This window comes from Frieseomelitta varia, unplaced genomic scaffold (assembly GCF_011392965.1).
Source record: "Frieseomelitta varia isolate USP_RPSP 00005682 unplaced genomic scaffold, Fvar_1.2 scaffold_215, whole genome shotgun sequence".
Taxonomy (NCBI): domain Eukaryota; kingdom Metazoa; phylum Arthropoda; class Insecta; order Hymenoptera; family Apidae; genus Frieseomelitta; species Frieseomelitta varia.
The window spans coordinates 1,723,175-1,743,881 of NW_025109917.1; the positions used below are offsets into that span (position 1 = coordinate 1,723,175).

The window sequence follows — 20,707 nt, forward strand, 5'->3', positions numbered from 1 at the left end:
ATTTTGTAAGTATTTATATACATATCTCTATGAATTTTTTTAATTACTGTGCATTTATTTAATTGTTTATTATACATCTTCATAATGAAATTAGTTTCTCCAAGTCATTTTGCACTTTTTTGTTTACAGGAAATTCGCATTTCGAATAACTTTGGCAAGTTATTTCTTATCAGCAAATATTTTTAGCGCGAGATATTTCATATTGTTAAAAAATCTGACTTTTAATTTTGCTTGATACGCGTCGTTAACTGATTGATTCCATAACATCTATTGTAATTTGGTAAGTAACTATGTATATCGTCTTTTCAGCTTCACATAAATACTTTGGATTTATTTAATTGTTTATTATACATCTGTGCAGTAGAATTAAATCGTTTTTTGAAATCTTTGTCAATTGTATATTTGATTGTTTGAAGCATCGATATATATATAATTTTATTTTTATTAATTTTATATATATAAAATTTTTAATAATAATGAATTTCATCTCATTTTATATATATATATGTATATATATAAGTATTTATTAAGTTTGACAATTTTGAATATTTATTGAAGATTTTTTACAACTTCCACTTTCATCATGGGATTCAATGCTTTGATCATGGTTTCTTCTGGTAATATTGATGTCGACGGTTTTTGCATCTATATTTTTGTTACTGTGATCACTCAAGCATGCCAATGAAAGGTTCGTATCGATATGAGGAATAGTTGTACTACTTAGAATTTTTTGTGAGCATAATGACGACAAATATTTATGATACTTGTGAGTAGTAATATTTCCTTTCCATGTGTTTTTTATTTATCAGTTCAGAATAAGATTTTCTTTTCATCGCATTTTTTTTATGATTGAAACTTTATAAGCACGATATTAATGCAATTATAAATTTGAATATTTAATATTGGTATTTATAAAAATAAATAAAATGTGAATATTCCAATAAATAACGAATGTTAAAATTATGCATCTGGCAATAACAAGTATATTTATTCATAACGTAGAAATTAGATATCTTTTAACTTTATTGAACAGATAATAATATCATTCAAATTGCAATAATGATAGACTAGATTTTGTATCGTTTATGTAATTATTACAATATTTTGAGGATATGGGATATGGATTCAGATGAATGGATCTGAATGAATCCTGCAAACTCAATTTTATAAAAGCTTGGAAGTATCATCCAAAAGTTCTTAGATAAAAATTTAAATCAATAGTTGTTAGATTTGTGTTGGTATTTTGAATTTTTAATATAAAACATGCATTTTAACTCAAGGTAAGATTTAACCAAACAATTATTGCACATAATTTTCAATAAGTGAAGAAATAATGAAGAAATAAACATTTAAACAGAACATATCATACTAAATAAAGTTATTTAAAATTTTATACCAAAATATAATTTCAATTCTAATCAATACAAATATTGTGACTTTATATATAATCTTTTACTTCTATTTGAATTCTATTATTTTATTCTTCTATTGTTCTATTGTATTTTCTATTCAGTTGTTGATTCTTTAACCTCATACTGCAAAATTCTTAACAATTCCAATACTAAAATCGACAATAATTTATTAAAGATGTACGTATTTAATGGCTAAAATAATTTTACTGCGTAATATAATAAAATTTATCATTTCTCAGTTTAAAGTATTGACAATTTTTCATCAAGTGTGTGAACATTTTCGTTCTTTTTTAAGAATTTCTCATAAATTTGGTATTTGATTTAGACCAGAAGTTGTTTTTTATTTATTATTCTAAGTTAACATTTCGAGTGAAATGCGCGCGTATTGGGTTTAAATTAGTTGAAGATGGCAGCGCCACTACACGGTGAAATACGCAATACAATTCCTACGATTCTCGAATGTAATCGATATTTCTCGATTTTTAAGCGGGAGAGCAGACCTGTAATGGCGGAAAGAAGCTCATCTCATCTGTAACAAAGGAAGTGTCACCCAGAAAAATCATCCAGAAAGAAGTCGTCCAGAAGTTTTCAGGTAAAAATTGAAATCAATAGTTGTTAGATATGTATTATCTAACATATTTTTGTTAAAAATCCTTCTAATGAGCTTTATTTTCAGAAAATTTTTGTGACCGCGCGCAATGCGGTTGGTAGAGTCAGTGTTTGTTGCACAATATTTTAATATTTTTCTGAGTGAAATGGCTCCTATTAATAAATTAAATTATTAATTCATTTACATTACAATTCGCGAAGTTAGAATCACTGAGTCAGCCGATTGTTACTTAAACGCGTGCGTTGATAGTCTTATTTTTCTTTTTTTTTTTTTTTTTTTCATTTTTTTTTTTATTCAACATTCGGGTATATTAGAGTCAGTGCTCAAGAGGATAAAGCCTCTTCAGGAGATAAAGATTGTAAGTAATATTATATATTATACTTCAAGTTACTTAATTTTTCAAATTTAACAACAAAATGTAATGTTTTATTACAGACGCTTCATAGCATTAACTTTTTGGTACATTCTGGGGAAAATCCAACGATGGCTCCAAAGTCAAGAACGTAAGAATCTTTCATTATGTTGAATTTATTCTACTTTGCTTTTAAATATGAATTTTAATGTTTTATGTTTTATTATAGACTCTCTACATTCTCCAATTCCCTTTATTCTCTAAGAATCTTAGATGTTTCAAAAGCTAAGAACGTAAGTATTTTAGCACATTGTACTTAATTAATTCTATTCTCTACAGTTCTCTTTCTTTTCTTGAAGTCTAATGTAAAATTATAATTCTAAAATATAAACATTTCGAATAATTAGAGTTTCATTTTTTATTATCACTAAAATTAAAATTTTCACGTATAATATTGTGTCTTTATGCTTTTCAAGAAATTTTTCACGGTGTTCACTTCCACAATGGGATTCTCAGTAGTATCTACTTGATGACGGCCTTCAAGATAACTTTCCCTGCTCCAGTACAGCATCTGTAAACGTTCTTCACATCTATCCTGTGAGTCGCATGCATTTATGTTCCTCCGGTCACTCAACCATGTCGTAGGATGAAAGGTTCGAATCGACACGGGTGGTTGGTTGTATACGTAGAATTTTTGATGAGCATAGTGACCGCGGATATTTTTCATATCCATGAGTAGTAACATCTTTTTCAGGTTTTTTTATATATTAGATCAGGATAGGGCTTCTTGCACATCGCGATTTTAATTAGTTTGAATATATAAAGTTATAGTAATTACTTGTAAAATCAAAATATATTCAATATAAATGTTTGAAAAACCAAAATATTCATACGAATGTCCACATGAACAGATAAATTATAAATAATTATTGTTAAAATAATTTCGTTTGAGCATCTTGTAGTAGAGAAGACGGATACCCTCCGACTTCGTTGCTATGAAAGATGCAGTTATTTATTTATTGATATATTGGTAATATATTTTGTTATAATAATTAATAATTTCCAATCATCTTCCCTTTTATTTTATTAAATGATTTGAATTTTATAATTATGAACTTCAATACAATTTGAAATAATAGATTAGAAATAATAGATTAGAATTCTTTCCGTAGAAAATATATGAAATTTTATGTGCAAGAAGATACTTCGCGATAGGTAGATTTTTGAATCAAAGCAACAAATTTGAACACTTCTTTCACACTTTCGAAAATGTGCTTTGATGAAGAAGTCGCCTGAGATTGTTTCTATTAATAGTCTTAATTTAGAGTCAATTGTTTGATTTTGATTGTTTGAGTCAATTATTAGATTTCATATCTTTCTTAATAAATTAAATTTTTGTTCATTGTCTCTATTTTCTTGTAATTTCTGGAAGAGTAGCCATTAGAGTTTAAAATAAAATAATACAATAGTTCGTTAGATACAAATTACATAAACTAATTATTTTTTTAGTTCAGGATTTTCAGGTTTAATCCCTTCCGTGTTCATTGTCAGGATCTCACTCACGTGCCCAGGTGCTACTTGGGTGGGTGAAAGACATTGGGCACGATGACCATAGCTTGTAATTTTATAAAAAATTTCTCAGCGACTGACAATGTGTTAGCGTATCGTGCACGTCGTATTTTCCGCATGTGTGTATGTGGATAGGATGTGGAATTGCGTCGTTTTTATTGTTCCATTCATTCTAAATATTTAAAATATTTGAAATACGAATTTATTACAATAATATTTATTAAATACACTATAATTGTATTACTAATTACTATCAATTATATAATATGATACAATATAATAATTACAAGTTAACTTGCACTTGTAATTTCTATGGAAATTACATATATTTTTTCTCAGTTATTAATAATTCACACATATCTGTAAATATAAACGTGTTTTAATCACGGTTTACGCAATGTTTGCTAGCCATTGTCAGCCGATTTCAGGAAAATGGTACGTAAATTAGAGTGTGAAAGTTGTATGTTAAGCTCGGGTGTCGGAGGCGTCCCGGGATGTTCTCTCTAGTTTAGGTCTGCGCCCGAGTGGTATGTATGAGAACCGTGGACTGAGTGTGTTGGTGTGCCTGTCTTGCCATTTTTTAAATATAGGGCGTCTGATTAGGATAGGTAGCTTACTTTCTGGTATGCCTGTGTTTAATTATAAGTAGGTAGGGCCGGGCAGGTTGGCACAGTCTCTGGTCGCGTGTCCCCTTTTCGCGTGTCCAACCTGTTTCAGGAAATCTAATTTGAAAAATCGACAGTGAAATTGGTACAAATGGAGCATGCCATTGTATCTGGTTTTACTTTTCGATTTTTCGAATTTAGTATCGTGGTCGCGGTCGTGGATAGGTCGCGAGTAGGTTCCGAAACGAACGTCTTTGTAAGTATTGCTCGAGCATGCACTTGCGAACGGACAACGATCACTGTGATCGATGGACGTCCATGTGTATTGGGATTAGCTTTCGTGATTTATCTTTTTATTTCACCTTTATAAGTTACTTTTTGGTTTGCGATTAGAAAGACTCGAGCTAGACCTAAGTTTTAGCGGGCATTGCGCTCGAAGAAAAGAAGAGGCCCGGCAAACTGCCACGAAGAGGGTCACAACAAATGGCTTCTCATCCTCTAGATCATTTAAATGATTCCAGAGCATGGGAGGTCATTCTCGTTACTACTTTGTCACTATGCTCTTTTAGTATTTGTAGTAGTATTTTTTTTTTCTTCTCCATCATCGTTCATCATCGTTTTGGGCAAATCGCGATTTTTCTTGTTAGTGTTGCGAAAGATTGATTACGGGTTGAATTAGAGTTGCGAAGAAATGATAATCGTGTTTGCTTTAAAGTTGCGAATTATAATTTCCGCGATTGTTTCTTGCAATTTTGTTAATTTTCATAGCTGCCTTAGTGTTATATGTATTTATCTATATTATAGAGTCATTGCTTTTAATTAATTTTAGAATGTTAGAATATTCAAAATAATTTTCTCTTCGTACAGCAGCTTTTGTATTGTTGATAATAATTTTGATTTAATTTGGTTTTAGAGTTAGTGTTGCGACATTGTTTAACCGCGATTTCCAATTAGTTTTCCTCTAATTTAGTGTTGCGATAATGAATGATCGCGTTTCTTTTCTAAAGTAGCGTTGCGTTTACGAAATGCCCAAGTTTTCTTCCACTGCAGGGTGTTCCTACTCCTGGATCACCTGATACAGCTACAAAAGCTGCACAGAGGTAATCATTCATCAGCAACCTCCAGTATGGTTGCATTGGAAGCATAGTGTTTCGTATTTCTAAATATGAGTGCATAGATTAAAATTTCACAATTAATGCTAGCGAATTAGTGTTGCGAAATAAAATACGGTTTGTTGCTCAAATATAGATTTGACAATAGCGTTTTTGGTTATTATATTGGATAGGAAATGTTCTTTTAGTAGCTCTTTCGGCTACTATATCGCGATTTCTTTTTCAATGGCCTCTTTGGCTATTGTTTTAGATTTTCTTTGTCAGTATCTGTTCTGGTTACTGTGTTAGGTTTTTTCAGCACCCCTTACCACCTATTTTTTTTATTACTGAAAATACTGCTAAAAAATATATATTTTATCAGCTATGATTTTGTACGTCTGTGATTAAAATTTTTTGCATCAAATTGGTAATATAGGGAATGACAAGGTTGACAGTCGACATAGTAGGATACGTTGTTTGGTGAAGTCGATAAATAATTGTAATTTCATTCACTACTAGCGTTGCCATCTTATTCTTTGCTAAATTGGATGCCTTTGTTCTCATTGCTAGAGCTAAAATTTCAAAAAACATTTAATAATAACATTTAATAAACGTATTTAGTTCGATAGTTTTGTGTAAATCGATCGTAATGTCGAAAATCGAGTCTATCTATTTTCAATCTGTTGATAATTAATTGATGGGTCTTTAAAATCAACAAAGGTGTATATTTTATTGCCTTCTTTATTATCATACGCTTTCGTTGTTATAATTATGAATAGAGCAAGATTACACAAGTACTCTACAAGTTAGTTTTGATAAGAAATAAGGGCGTAAAACGATCGCTGTCTTTCCATTATCCTCAAAAACTGGAAGACATAGAGGTGTATCGAAATTACTATCGGTTAATCGGTAATACAACGTACGAAATGTACAAAGCAGACACCATTCATCGGGGCCCAGTTTTATCTACCATCTTACGACTACGTGTCTGACATATCATTTTTTTTTTGTTTTTTATGGTTAATATTATAATTCGAACGTTTAACAGAGAACTCGTTTACATCGCGACTTCGTCGTTTGTACGCGCTGGCGTCGCACTGCAAATGGTTTAAGGCGATTTAAGTACTATTAACTGTTTTGGCACTTAGATTTACCATTGCACTAATTAATTAAATGGTACCGCTTATTTTCTCAATAGGGAAATGCACCTCTTCTTTTCTCTTTTTTTTTTTTTTGTTATACGTATTCGTCATTAGAATCTCGTGACGTTGTAGGCAGTTGACATTTGTATCTCGCGTTATTATTTATTTCATTCGGTATGCATCTTTAAATTTATATTTCTCTCTTCTTTTATAAACGACGATTCTGACCGAAATATTTTTTCGAATCATCGTTTCACCACACAGTTTGGTCAGAAGTACGTATTACGAAGGGTATAAAATTTATAACATTATAATTGTTATTCGCGAGAATTTCATTTTGGAAAAATTTCACCCATTTTCATGGAATCTCGTTACAATATGTTGTAACGACGATTTATAGTTGCTAACGCTTTAATTATAGTCGTAATATATTCACTGCATTCGTGTAATCGATAACTATGTCCTAAACTCTATAAAAAAAAAAAGAAGATTGACTGCTCTACACTTCCCTTCTACTTTGGCATATCGACCGAAACAAAATATCGTCTAACGATTAATTGATTCTCGTTCAGCGTGATTGGACGATTAGCTCGAAATGAACGAATGGTGCACGTTAAATTACCGGTTGTTTTCTTTACATCTTCCATGAGGACTCGAGTGTTTCATAGATTGATCGCTATCCTAAATCGACGCTATGAAATTGGCAGTATTTGGAATTCGCATAAAATATTATCATCTCTTCTCTTTCCCTCTCTTCCTTTCCCGTTCAAGTAAGGCAAATTGTCAGGCTATCGTACGTGAAGTATTGCTTTAGCAAATCGCTTTAGCTCGGTAAAGCGATGCAAAACTGCTAACGTTACGACGCTCTGGTACCCGTTTATAGTTCATTTCGTGTACTACGTTAAATTAAAACAAAACTGTTGAAACAGAAAAAAAACAATGGAGGCACGATGAAATCTAATGCACTGTTTTACAAGCGAAAAACGACGATTAAAAATTTTGTTTCGAATGAATTTACTTTAAACACTCTCTTAATGAGTCTCTTAATAATTATCGTTATAAAAGATGTTGTGGTACGAACAGTGCAATATTAGCAAGTCATTTTCTTCAAGTAACCGACGACAACAGGCAGCATTCAGACATCTTTTTTGTTTTGTAATTTAAACATCAAGCGAATAAAGTCATCACTGGATAATAATAACAACAATATAGTTCGCCGGATTGATGAGTGCCGAGCTCCAAGCAACTAGGAGCAAGCTAACGAATATTCTCTGTGGAATGGCTGGCTTTTATTTTACACAACGTCATCGAACGTTCAGCCGCGTAAGCATATAGATGATGAAATGGAAGCACAATGTTCGAGAATCACCAATCATGGAATGATAATCGACTATGATCGCGATAACGCGAATGATATAATCGGATCATAAAAACTGTCGAGCAAAGAGATAACATGCGATCGTACGGTACATATACTATGCGTGACGGACATAACGAACGTTTATTTATTGGTAACTGTAACAATACTCTCTCTATATGCTTAAGCAGTACGTCGTTCTTCAGTTTGCTATTCAACGTTTCTACCACGGCGCAAGCATACGAGATACCGAGAAGTTCATCGTGCTAAAGTTCAACCTTTCACTGTACGAAGAAAAAGAAAAGAAAAGAAAAAAAAAAAAAAAGAAACAAAACACACAAAAAAAAAGAAGAAGAAAAAGAAAAAAGAAACGCGTGGAAACCCACGCCCGGTTTCCTGACGATCGACGAAGAAGAAAACTTTAAACGAGTCCAAAGTCGGTGTGAACGGTAACGTCGCAGTTGTTCGGCTTCTCCGCGGCCGCCATGTTGACCTCAACGAGCGTGTCGACGCTGTTAATTGGGCAGCCCTTGAGGATCTTTTGCGCCGCCAGGCTGGTGAATTGCACTTGCATGTCGCTCAGGCTCGGGTACGAGTAAAGATCACCTCGACTGACCGTTTTCTCCAGATTCGGCTCGGAACCTTGCGGCGCTCTCTGCTGCTTCGATGCCTCGAGGTTCTCTATGTAGACGTTGTTGAACGAACCACCGAAACCGTCGAACGACTTGCTGGGCGACGGTGGATTCGACGCGATGTTGTTCTTCGAACCGGGTCGTAGAAGGTTCCTGTAGCTCAGAGCGTCCTTCGACAAGGATAGGCTCAGTTTCCTCGAATTGTTCATCGCGTCGTTGGTGTTCTTCATGCTGGTTAACGTGGTCGGCGGATGCTCGTTTACCAAAGAGTTTTTGTCTATGTTGTTGGTCGATCCGTCTATCAAGTGGGCTTGGCTGTTGTTCAAGCGGTTCGTCAGCTTCAGTTTGTTGGGCAATTCCTCGTCGACTTTCGGCTTGTTCTCCTTGTCAGATTCCGACAGGAGGAGGCTCGGTTTCGATTCTTTGGAAGCATAGAGCGAGGACGGACGTTCGAGCTTGCTCGACTTGTTCAGCTTCTCGTCGTCGAGCTTCGACTTGAACAGCTTCTCTTCGTCTATTTTGCAACTCTTGTAGAGTTTCTCGCCGATCAGTTCCCGATCCTGTTTCTCCTTGCAGTCCATTTCCTTCTCGGCCACTTTGGTCTTCACCGTGCCGTTTTCGAACGTGATCACCGATCTCATGGGAGAGTTGTTCTGTTGCACGTAGATCTTCGTGCCAGGCGACCCGGAGATGGTCGTCGTGCTGGTCGCGTTCGAGGCCAGTGTCACGCTGTTCTGTATCGCTCGTTGCTCCTGCGACGGGCTCACCGGTGTTAAATTCGTCGACACCTGCAGGGTTATCGAGTTCTGTGCCTCTTGAAGCGGCGTCAACGATCCTTGTTGGACCACTTTCAGCGGGGAGGATTTCGCTGGCAACGTTGACATTTTCAACGGCGACGACGAGAGTTTACCGCTCGAGATGGATTTTCCACTGGAGTGGGACGAGTGGCCGGACGATGTCTTTTGTAGAACCTGCAAATAAAACGCGCGTGTTATCTGTTATTCTTTGGCTCGAGTTACTTCAACTCGTTTGCTAATTCATTAAACCAAACGTTGGAGAATTCACCTTGTGCTGAGGCGATCCGTTCGACTTGGTACCACTGCCGGTGGAATCGTGACTGGGTCGTCTGGAATTCGGCTGTCTGGTGCTGGATCTGCCTAGCGTGGCCGTTTTCGCCGGGCTGGCGTTTGCTGTCCCAACGGATCCGGAACTACCGCCACTTCTGCTTGGTGACGAGTTGGCCGAGTTTTTGCCATTTTGCGTTTGATTGCGACTTTGATACGGCTCCTGATTGTTAGCCGGCGGCAGTACAGAGGCTCGGGACGTGCATCTGCTTAAACTGGAGCACTTTGATCTGGGGAGTGTCGAACACGGTGATCGATGTCGTCTGGAACTCCTGGGCGTCGAGTTGGCCAATAAACTAGAGGAATCGCCGCTGGCTTGGCGTCGGTGTCGCCTGGGCAGCGTGGCGGATCGCACCGAGCTCGAGTCGTCCCATACTTGGAAACTGGCCTGCGATTGATCTAGACCCTCCATCATCTGAAAACGTTACTCCGTTGTTAAAGCCGACCGGGCTCGTTCCTCTCTCGAGCCTCTCTCGCGCGATTTAATCTCCGCGTTCGCGTTCAATTTCCGTCTGTCGAGAGGAAAAACACCATGGAAACGATGCTTTCCTTTTTTCTTCTTTCTTTTCTTTTTTCCTTTCTTTTTCTCTTTTTCCTTTTCTCTTTTCGTTAGTAGAAAATTAGTATAGCATCGAGAGCTGGATTTCAAACTCACCGAAGGGCTAGCAGCTCTCGTTTGCGTGGCTACGCTGTGTAGATGAACGACACGTGGATTGAACCACTCGGTAGGAGGATACTGAGCGCTGAACGTGCCCATTAACGGGGCACCCTTCCTCCGTGTGCTTCGCCGGAACAGCCTCGAGAGTAGGCCTATTTTCTCTGAAAAAATGCCGGAGAAACCTTGAGGAAAAAAAGGAGGAACCGATGTTGCATTTCGTAATGAAAGATCGGGGATCGAGGAAGGGCTTGCCAGCTAAGGGTGACTAAGAAGCTTTCGTTTTTTTTGGTGGATGCTCAGCTGTGGTTCGCGGATTTAGGAACTTGGGGAACTGCGAATTCTCTTCGTCTGGGGTATTTTTCTTTGCGTGACGCGATGTGCGTGTTCGGTGGAACATTTGCGATGCGTGCTTGTGTGTAGTTTACTCCCTTAAGAACAAAAATATTTCGTTTCTCGTTTTCTTCGCAACTGGATGCTTCAACCGAAAGAATTTGATTCTCTCGAGAGGAAAATCGCATGGAGAAGAAATCTTATTTTTACGAATGTGCGTCGCGTGTTGAAATTCGAAACCGTGATGCTCTCTTTTATAATGTGTTTACGATCGTGTGCGCGCGCACGTCCGTGATCCAGATCCAAGTATCAGTTAGCTTCGGTGGAAAGCCAACACGTCCCGATTAAGCGATCACCCATCACCAAAACAATCCCTTCCCCGATTGAACTCACTGGTTGGACTATGGGGCGCGCTGTCGGTGCTCGCGTATTCCGCGCTCGACGATGTGTCGCTTCTTTCTGGCCTTCTTGGCAGAGACCGTGAACTTCCGCTTCTGTGTAAGCGTCTGGCCGATCCCCAAAGTCGCAGAGAATGTCGCCTCTCGAGGCGACCTGGCATCGATCGACATCTTGCGAACAGAACCTTGTCGTTGGGGTTACCTGCAAACACCAACAACTTCCAGTCTTCCTCTGTGTACACAAAAATTGCATTTTAAAAAGCTCGCAATTAGTTTGTTCATCGATCTTGTTTCGCTGAGTCGCATTTGAACTCTGTTCGATGATCCTAAAGCACTGAGACTTGGTATTTGGCAGATATTCTTTAATTCTTACCGATATAGCGTAATAATTTGTGAAGAATTTTTCAAAAATGAAAATTTGAATTTCAATCGACAATCCGCGCACAAATTCGCGTGTCTTCGTCCGTGTATTCAAAAATTGTATTTCAAACTCTGAAAAGCTTTCATTCGGTCACAATTTGTTCATCTTCGATCCTGATATTTGATCAAGTTTAATGATTCCTATGCACGAGGAATTGGTATTTGGTGTCAGATATTCTTACAGATACACTAAAAATGTAACGACTCTCTATAAAAGTAACGAGACTCGATCGTAGCTTATTCATGGAAAATGAAAATTTGGTCAAACGAACTGCTCGAGGCACGGTTGGCATTCGAATCCTCGAATCGCGTTCTCAAAAAGTGGAACGTCCCTCGTCCCTGATTTTCATCGCGGTACACACAGCCAGAGGCGGTGGCGACGACCGACTGTGGGTTAGCACAGCGTGAGAATCACTCGAGAAACGAGTCGGAGAAAAGTAGGAAGATTATATACGTGCCCCCTCCCATCACACGTGATCTCGCCGCGGCGTGTGTAACGGTAGACAATGTCGTGACCAATAGCTAATATATCGGCTGCGCTAAACGCTTTCCAGGGATCGTCGCGAGTTGGCACCGACACTGTTCTCCTCTTGCCGTGTGTGTACGTCCGATGCTCGCGTGTACATACATACATACATACATACATACATACATACATACATACATACACGCGTCCTCCATACGCGTCCCGGTGCCACGTGTAAGAGGCGAAACATGCAAGGTGCCACGTTGCGAGAGGTGTTTCCGTGTCAGTGCGCCAGAAAATTCCAGTTTGCGCGGCCTCCGAAACTTTTGTGACCACGACCACGGCGACTATCGACCGCGTCTATCGTCTCGCAACTGCGAGAGGCTGTTGCCGAAGAGGAGACTGCCGAGAAGGTTGCAAGCGTGCACTCGAGCATAGGAAAACGCGATCGCATGCAAGGAGTTGGCGTGGCGTTACCTGGCTTGGTGGCGATCAATGGCGCGGGTAACAATGTAACGTCGAGGCACGCAACGTTTCAACTATTACCGGATGGGAATGGAGGGGAATAGCGCTGATAGCGCCGAGCAATATATGGAAACGGGGTATTATCGTACAATGCTTGAATCGCGTCGAACCACGATTGCCAAGAAGGCGCTGGCACGCACCTCGATACTCGATAAAGAAAACGTCGTCGTTTTCTTTATACGTACGAGCTCTCCGGTAATATGCCGGTGTCCATTTGAATTTCTAATTTTAAAGCGCGCACCGGGCATAAATTTGCCCGCGAGACGACAGCCACTCTAAATACCCGAGATAAGGGTGGCGCAATTTAAATCGAATCGCGACGATTTTTCCGCTCGGGCCCGGCCAGCAGGAATGCACGGTCTTCCGGCGCGGTGCTGCGTGGCTGCCAAGGACGACAACATAAACGCACCGGACTCGTCCATCGAGTTTAGAGAAAAAGGTCTCCCTCGGCGCAGCCCGAGCCAACGAACAACACTTCTCTCGGACACTCGCCGAACGATCCCCGAACACGTGCCGAACGGGTTTGCCCGGCTCGACCAGTCTCTCTCTCTCTTCGCGATTAAGTTCCTTCGCGACTTCGCCGGGAACTTCGTTTCCTGGCTAATCTTTTATGCGAAAACGCGCGGCCAGCTTCACTTTCGTTACTTGGATGTATAGCAGTGCCCACTTCAGCATCCACAGTTTTTTCTTACTTAAACGTCACGCTTATCGCGCGGCCGCGTGAAACATAAAGCGAAACGACACACATGCATCGATCAAAGTTGGGCAAATTTTATGTTAAATAACAAATACATGTTCAATTTATATGTATTATTACGACTATAGAATCATGCACATACTATGTGTATCGTTAGTTTAATATTGATGAATCTACTCGATTATTGATAATTATTGATCAACAACTACTTTCATAGGAAATTTCAATAAATTTTCGAGGTATCTAGATTAATTACAATTACATTTGATTTCTTGCTTTATTTAGTTTAAGAGTATGTATGTATTAAATTTAGAGTAGTTTGAACACATTCAGTTTAAATGAAATGTTAAAACGTTAAGTTTCTTTACGATCGAATAATGTAGTAAACAATGCTGGAATTTGTGGCAGGTGCCTGGTATCGGTATAACAGTTGACGCTCAACTCTTCTTAATCCCTTAAGCGTTTTGCTTTACTTTGAGAATGTGCATTGATGTGCTTAATTATTTCTAGTCAATGACGACAAGTATGCTCGACGAAAACACGGTAAATGCACTTGCTGTAAGGTTGAGTTAAATTGTAACAAAATGATAAACTTTTGTTTGGTGTTCCTTTGAAAAATTTTTAATTGCATTGGTACTTACGATATTCACAGAACTTAACGTTTTATTCTTTGAAAATTATTCCATAAAAAAAGAAACCATTAAAAATTCAAAATCCGGAGAAAAGAACTTGAATTTTCACCAATTTATAAAAAGAAGTAAAAGAAGTAAAATATTTGCAAAATTAAAGAGTTAAATTTAATTTACTTTAATTTGCTATTCAACAAAAAATCACAATCCTTTCGTAACAAGTATACTCGATTAAGGGATTAACCACTTGCGCTGGCAACTGATTGTGCAGCAAACCGTAAACAATAATTCGTCGCTTTCTTTTTAAACTCGTCGGTAGAAATGATCGAGAAGTAATAAATTTATTATTTGTTTTGCCTATTTTGTTTCACTTGAATATACTTGAAAACTGAGAAAATATTGCAATTTTGAGACAAAAAGTTCTCCGGACGCTTAAGAGGGCACTGCTGTACATCGTCGCGAGAAGCAGAAAATTTGAAGTTGCACACGGTTCGCAATTTCTCTCTCTCTCTCTGTAGATAGGATTTTCGAGAGAGAATCTCAGGGATCTCTTACCTCCGCAAATAACGTCAGCGAGATTCGTCTGCACGGCTTGATGCGTCACGTCGCCGTCCCTCAGTGTTAGCATCTCGCCGTGCACAAGCGCCATCGCCTCGTCGTTGGACATGAGCATGCTACCCTGACCTCTCGACCCGTTCACCTCTCTGGAACATCTCCTAGAATTGCTGGAGTCGCGCCTGAGTCTCCTGGTCTCGGGCGTGACGACGAAGTAACCTTGCGACGTGTGATAAATCTTTCGTTCCTGCATGAGTTTCGCCAGGGCGTCGTAGACCAATTCGCGGCTCGGTCTCTGCATCGCCGGGAACGCGTTCTTCAGGGCGGATCGGAGCGTGTCGAGCGTGGCAGCCTGCCTCTGCGAAGTTAACTCCAAAATGGCCCAACAAAGAGCTTCCGACAGAGGTGTGAATTGCCCTTGGGCCACCGGGGCGACCAGACAATCCTCGATGTCGCCTGCAACAGGAAGGAAAATACCAATTATGGTGTCGGCTCGTCGCGCATCGTGCGAAATGAATTCCACCTTCGAAGCATTGCTTTTCAAACGTTGCCTTCAAAATTCACTTCGTCTTTTAGATTGTCTTCTCCTTTCTGAATAAAGTTTAGTTTTAACGTACGTTTGCAGAGATGCAGCTTTCAAACTCTTTGAAAAAAAGTCGGTGACTCGATTGAAATTCTATTAACGACACTTGCGGTCGTTCCGCGCGCGAGCTTTTTTTTTTTTTTTCATTCTGACATTCTCCAAGTTGAACGAGACTGGTTCTCTAACGCGAGACATTAGAGCTTTCGTAGAAGTACGCGTGATAAGATCGAGCGTTACGAGACGTGGCTATCGGACCTTTAATGTTCTCGCGTTCATTAAAATTCTCCGTGTATATGCGCCGGACAGAATGAAACCGTAATAGCCAGGCTGCCTGCCAGGAACTAGCGCGACATTCAGGCAACTGGCTTTCTAGCTTCAACCGGAGACGGTTCGGGTTTCCACGCGCGTACCAGCTACAAACCGAGTGTTTTATTAACGAACATGTGTAACCTTCTGCTTGTTTAACGTAATATTTAAGGCACGCTCTCAAACAGGTTGGATCGCGTTTCCTTTCGCGAGGAATACAACGGAAGGATCGGTCTTTTCAACTGGTCTCGAAACGATGGTCTTCGAGTTGTCTTTGTCGCTTTTATTTTGCTTTATATTCATTCGTAACAAGTGCATGACAAATGAATATCTATCGGCTGTCGGACAAAAAGATACCAATCGTACATTTTTAATTTGTGCACAAAAATTTTCATAAATATTTAATACACGTACATATGTACATATGCGTTTCTCAGATGATGTGGTGAAGTTGTACTTGTCATTAATATCACGTGGTATGATATTTAATGAAACTGATGAGAACGAAGTTTTTTTAAATTAATGTGCAATATCGATGTGAATAATAACAAATCATCAATTCAATTGATTCAATATAAATAACATAATCGATGCAGTTTATGTACTTGGCCAATTGAATTTTGATTGGGTTGAATTTTAATTCTTTTTCGGAACGGAACGTGTTAAACTGTTAACGAACCGATACAACTGGCCGTGTGCTTCGGTCTTTCGACACGCGAAGAAAGAGAGACAGAAAGAGAGAGATTGGTGGGATTGCAGTTGCAAGCAGTTAACGATAATACCGCGGTGTACTTTCCCGTTCGTGATAAATGTCTTCTCCGCTCATTTGTAATATCGTTAGCAGCGCAGCGTGTGTAATTTCTACGTTAGACAGGCTGGTGAAACGCGCGTGTCGCGTATGTATGTATGTATGTACGTACGGTACGTACACGCGTGCCGCGGCTCGTGGTTTCAATTTTCGTGAGGCAGCGGACCCGATGCAGGCCAGATGCGTTCCCACGTGCACGCAACATCGCGGAGAGATCAGGATTGAAGCTGGTCAATTTCTAGACCAGCAGCAGCAGGGAAAACTGGTATGCCAGAACGAATCTGCTCCGGGCTAACAATGCTTAATTAGCGTTTTAAACGTCAGTCAAGCGGTGTTCCGCAAACGCAGGAAAGGTAATTAAGGCTGAATGGAAACTGAATGAAAATTTTCGACGTCGTAAGGATATCGAGAGGAAAGGAGAAGAAGGAGAGAAAGAGAGAGAGAGAAGTATTCATGGCGAAATTGAAGTCCTTGTTCTTCCGGTCACGTTTTAAGGTGACTTTCCAACCCCTGGGGGCCTCCCGTTCTCATACATTTCGGTCCACGCCCACGAAAAGACTATGGATTATTCTAAGCTCGCGACTCCGAAAGACTCCGAAGGAAATTCCCGCGGTATCCGCACGCTCGTGCCGAGAATATTCAATGCTGTCAAGAGCACGGTGTGTAGCAAACAGCTTGTCATCGGAGAGGCTGGCGTGTCGCAACGCATGTACGAGCAACCGTATCATCTTTGCACCGCGCGAATTTTTTCCCAACACGTGACGGAATTGTCACATTTAATTCTCCAATTTCCTTCGTTCTGCGAGAGATGCTTTCCGCGTAGATGATGCTCGTTTCCGACGTGGTTCAGGTTACGTTACACGTTAACAACGTGCTGCGGTAGTTGAAGGAAAAACGAGTTAGATAAATTAGCAAGCTCTGGAATCCGGAAGTTCGACTCCAGCCAAATTGTCGCTTTTAGCTTGAATTCATGACAGCTGGATGAGTTGTCACATCGAGACGAAAATAAGCATCCGGTTGAAAATTACGAATCACAACTAGCTAGAGATACACTTTGATACGCGTACAATGTTTTCAGTCATCCAGGTATATATATATTTTCAAACTGATTGATTGAAAATTCTTCCGTCGGCGCGTTCAATTTTCCACGATGATTATACCTTATTGCAATGTCGTACAATCGAAATGACTGTGTACGAATGCAGCGATATTGCATCCCGCTCGCTCGTTACGTATAGATTGATGAACGAAGCAGATGGTACGCGAATTCGCCTGCATGAAAAGTTAACTATACGATAGTCGCACGCTGGACACCGTGACACAATAAAATCGAGCCGAATACTTTTATTCGTTCACCCTCACTTTGAATCAGCCTCACTGTGAACCTTGGACATGCATTTTAATATATTTCGCTCTCCATCCCTGCCGTATGCCGTACGCCAATTTCGAAGGGTAGCTCGGCCTTCTACACGCGATATTGCGCTGACCCTTGACTTTCGATATCGATCGGCCGCTTTCAGATTGAAAAATATCCGAATAGACGAATGTACGAGGCAATTCCGCGAATACTCGAATGCAAGAAAATATGTGAAATTATGTAATTTCTTCAAAATTATCCAGAATTATTCAACACAATGCTCGATCTTATCATTCTAGCTTCCGTTCTCGTGAATGAAGGTAAACTGCAGGATGAATGTTTGTGACATTATCGTATTTTGTATTTGACACTTTGGCTTAACAGAAGTTGAAGTTGAAGAGACGCTTGTATTCCGCGCGATAACCAAAATCAAATCGATCTTTATCCGGCTTATATTCGTAATAAATTCAATTACGACTAGTTCGGTAAATGTTACTTTTTGTTGATCCTGACAGCGCAGTTTCGTTTTGCAACGAGTGAAGAAAGAATCTGGAACAAGATTTGATTCGTTCGTACCGAATTTGATACGAGAAGTCAACTTTCTGCAAAGTACAGAAGTACGTATCAGAGGTATCCACAAGTCGTTTTCTCAAATTTAATAAACATTGTCATCCAGCGGCAATAATTTGACAAAATGATAATTCAAATGAAATAAAATGTTGCACAGTATCAAAAACGCGACGTTACTTACGGGTAATGCGTAGCAAAAATCGCGTGAGATCGCGTGGCGTGCGTAGTTTTCCCAAGGTCGTGTCTTTTATATTTTTTAATTCCATTAAATCTACGGTGCGCGCACAATGAGTGTACCCTGTGGAACGGGTTCGAGATCACGGATCACTGCCATTTCCGTGCGGCGTTCGATGACGCTCTCACTGTTCTAGTCCCCTAGTTGCTTCAGGGTCCTTGTTCGCGGACAGGCAGGAAGGAACAGAGGAGCCAGTAATTACTGGCGTTCAACCGTGCCAGAAAACGCCTATTCTCTCGTAACGTGTCTCTACGTACGCTGTCGTTAAAGGGTCGCAGAGTAAATAGGCCGGACAGCCTTCTTTCGGTACAGAAGGAATCGCTAGCAACAGATCTCGTTGTACACCGGTTGTGCGCCGTGCCGCTTACCACGACGTTTTCTCTGTCTGTTCATTAACGAGCCTCAGCTGTCTCCCCCCGGCTCTCGGTGTCTTCTTCCGATTATATCCTCGCGCGAAACCAGTTTCCGACGATCGACCAACGTATCGACTAACATTAGATTTTCAATTTCCGAGAGTTGATCGAACCACAGTATTGGAATATACGCGAGCGATGGAACGATCCATCGTTGCCTGGTTGGAAAAAGTTTCGATGGTGATTGCGGCTCTGTCGCGGCTTTCTCACGCGAATATTCATTTATTCGCGACGGTGAAAAGTTGGAAACGGTCGTTACACGGAGGTCCAGTTGCCCACTTCCCTGGAATTTCTCCGCGGCCCACGGAGTAGGGACGTTGCGCCGCGACGTAATTATGCAAGGAGGCAGCAGCCCACCCACGCGTTCCTTTTAAGGAATGGCAACGACGACGACGACGACGACGACGACGACGAGTCGCGGGGAACGGACAGCGCGAGAGAGCTTTACCGACAGGTGCGCGCCGGATCTCTGCACACGCTCGATTTTCGTAGTTTTTTTCTCGCGGGAATGAAAGAAGACTAGTTGCTTTATCCGACGACCGATCTCGCGGAAAGATATTAGTAGAACGAGAGTAGGCTTTCGTTGCGTCGATGTTATTTATTGCTCCAACCACGCGAATGTGTAACCAACCAATGAAATCATTCGTATGCACGATTCTTCTGGAAACAGTTCGATAGAGACACACGAGAGAGAGAGAGAGAGAGAGAGAGAGAATGTAATTTTTGTTTGCGTAACGACGTTTGCTCAGACTTTAAAATTTACATGGAAACTATACCACGTCGCCGTATTTTTCGGCAGTTGAATGTGAGAGTGAAACGATCCGAATAGACTTCGATATATTTATTTATACGTATTTTATTATTAATATACTTATTTATATACATATTATTATTTATTGATACATATTGCGTTCTAAAAATTGCAGTAGCAAATACGAACACGAGTTAGCTCGCGATCAACAGTGTGTTAACGTGTTAACATGGAGTTATGTCCGGAAAGTTCATGCTGATTTCCACGGTATTGGAACATGTCTGAATACGTCAAAGTTGTTACTTAACATATATGATTCGTGCACGTATTCTTAAAGGCTACGTTCCAACGTATCTTTAGAAAAAAAGAGTTGCTCGAAGCAAATCGATTTGTATCAGTTTTGTACTTTCTTTTCAAAAAAAAAAAAAGAAAAAAAAAGAAGGAAACAAAGTCTTTTACATTTTAGACACTTGACGCTTTTCTATTACCGAAAAAGTTATAAATGCCACGCAAGCAACAAACGAGACACGTGCTGCTTAAAAATTCAGCTTTAGCTGAAGGAACACTAGCTAAATATCCGTTTTAGCTGAATAGTTCACTTCACTCTGAAAATGGATGCGTCGAGATGCACCACGCGAGTTTTCGAAACTTGTTCGCGATCGTTGCACCTCGTTTCGCACGTGGAAGCGTGTAGTATGTACAAGGTGTAAATGGGCAGTAAATGGTCCAACTAAGACGGCGTAATGCCTGCGTGGGAGAGGCGAGTTTCAATCTCGTTTACGAGATCTTATCCGGCGCGAGAGAGCACGGCCGGCAAAATAGAGGCGGGATAATACCTTGTGTCGTTAGACCCGCGAGCTGCCGACACCACGGGGGGATCACGAAGCAATCGAGAAATCGGTTTCGGTTGCACAATTTTCGCGGGGCTGTCTCGACGAGGACACGAGAGGAGGAACGAGGGACGCGAGACAGGCAGGAGTCACACAGGGAGAGGCCAGTTGGATCGTGGAACTCGATACGTCAGTTTCTGGGGCGTGGAACATCGTGTTCCTTCGTGAGACTCTTGTCCCGGACGCGTTTTGAATGCTTTCCTGACTTGTATATCGCGATAT

General features: G+C 40.0%; 1 protein-coding gene across 2 annotated transcripts in view; it reads right to left on the reverse strand.

Moving 5' to 3' along the window:
• Positions 1 to 6,362: 6,362 nt before the first annotated feature.
• The window catches only part of LOC122527323 (storkhead-box protein 2), a 64,958-nt gene continuing 50,613 nt past the window's right edge, over positions 6,363 to 20,707 (reverse strand). Inside the window, exons 3-7 of one of the 2 annotated variants that reach the window (XM_043651394.1) lie at positions 14,573 to 15,028; positions 11,276 to 11,482; positions 10,550 to 10,713; positions 9,836 to 10,309; positions 6,363 to 9,741 (exon numbers count right to left, since the gene is read on the reverse strand). In XM_043651394.1, the coding sequence (XP_043507329.1) occupies positions 8,560 to 9,741; positions 9,836 to 10,309; positions 10,550 to 10,713; positions 11,276 to 11,482; positions 14,573 to 15,028 (2,483 nt within the window). In that variant the 3' untranslated portion in view covers positions 6,363 to 8,559. Of the gene's footprint in view, positions 9,742 to 9,835; positions 10,310 to 10,549; positions 10,735 to 11,275; positions 11,483 to 14,572; positions 15,029 to 20,707 lie in introns of both variants that reach the window. The other variant, XM_043651393.1, reaches the window with a different exon arrangement.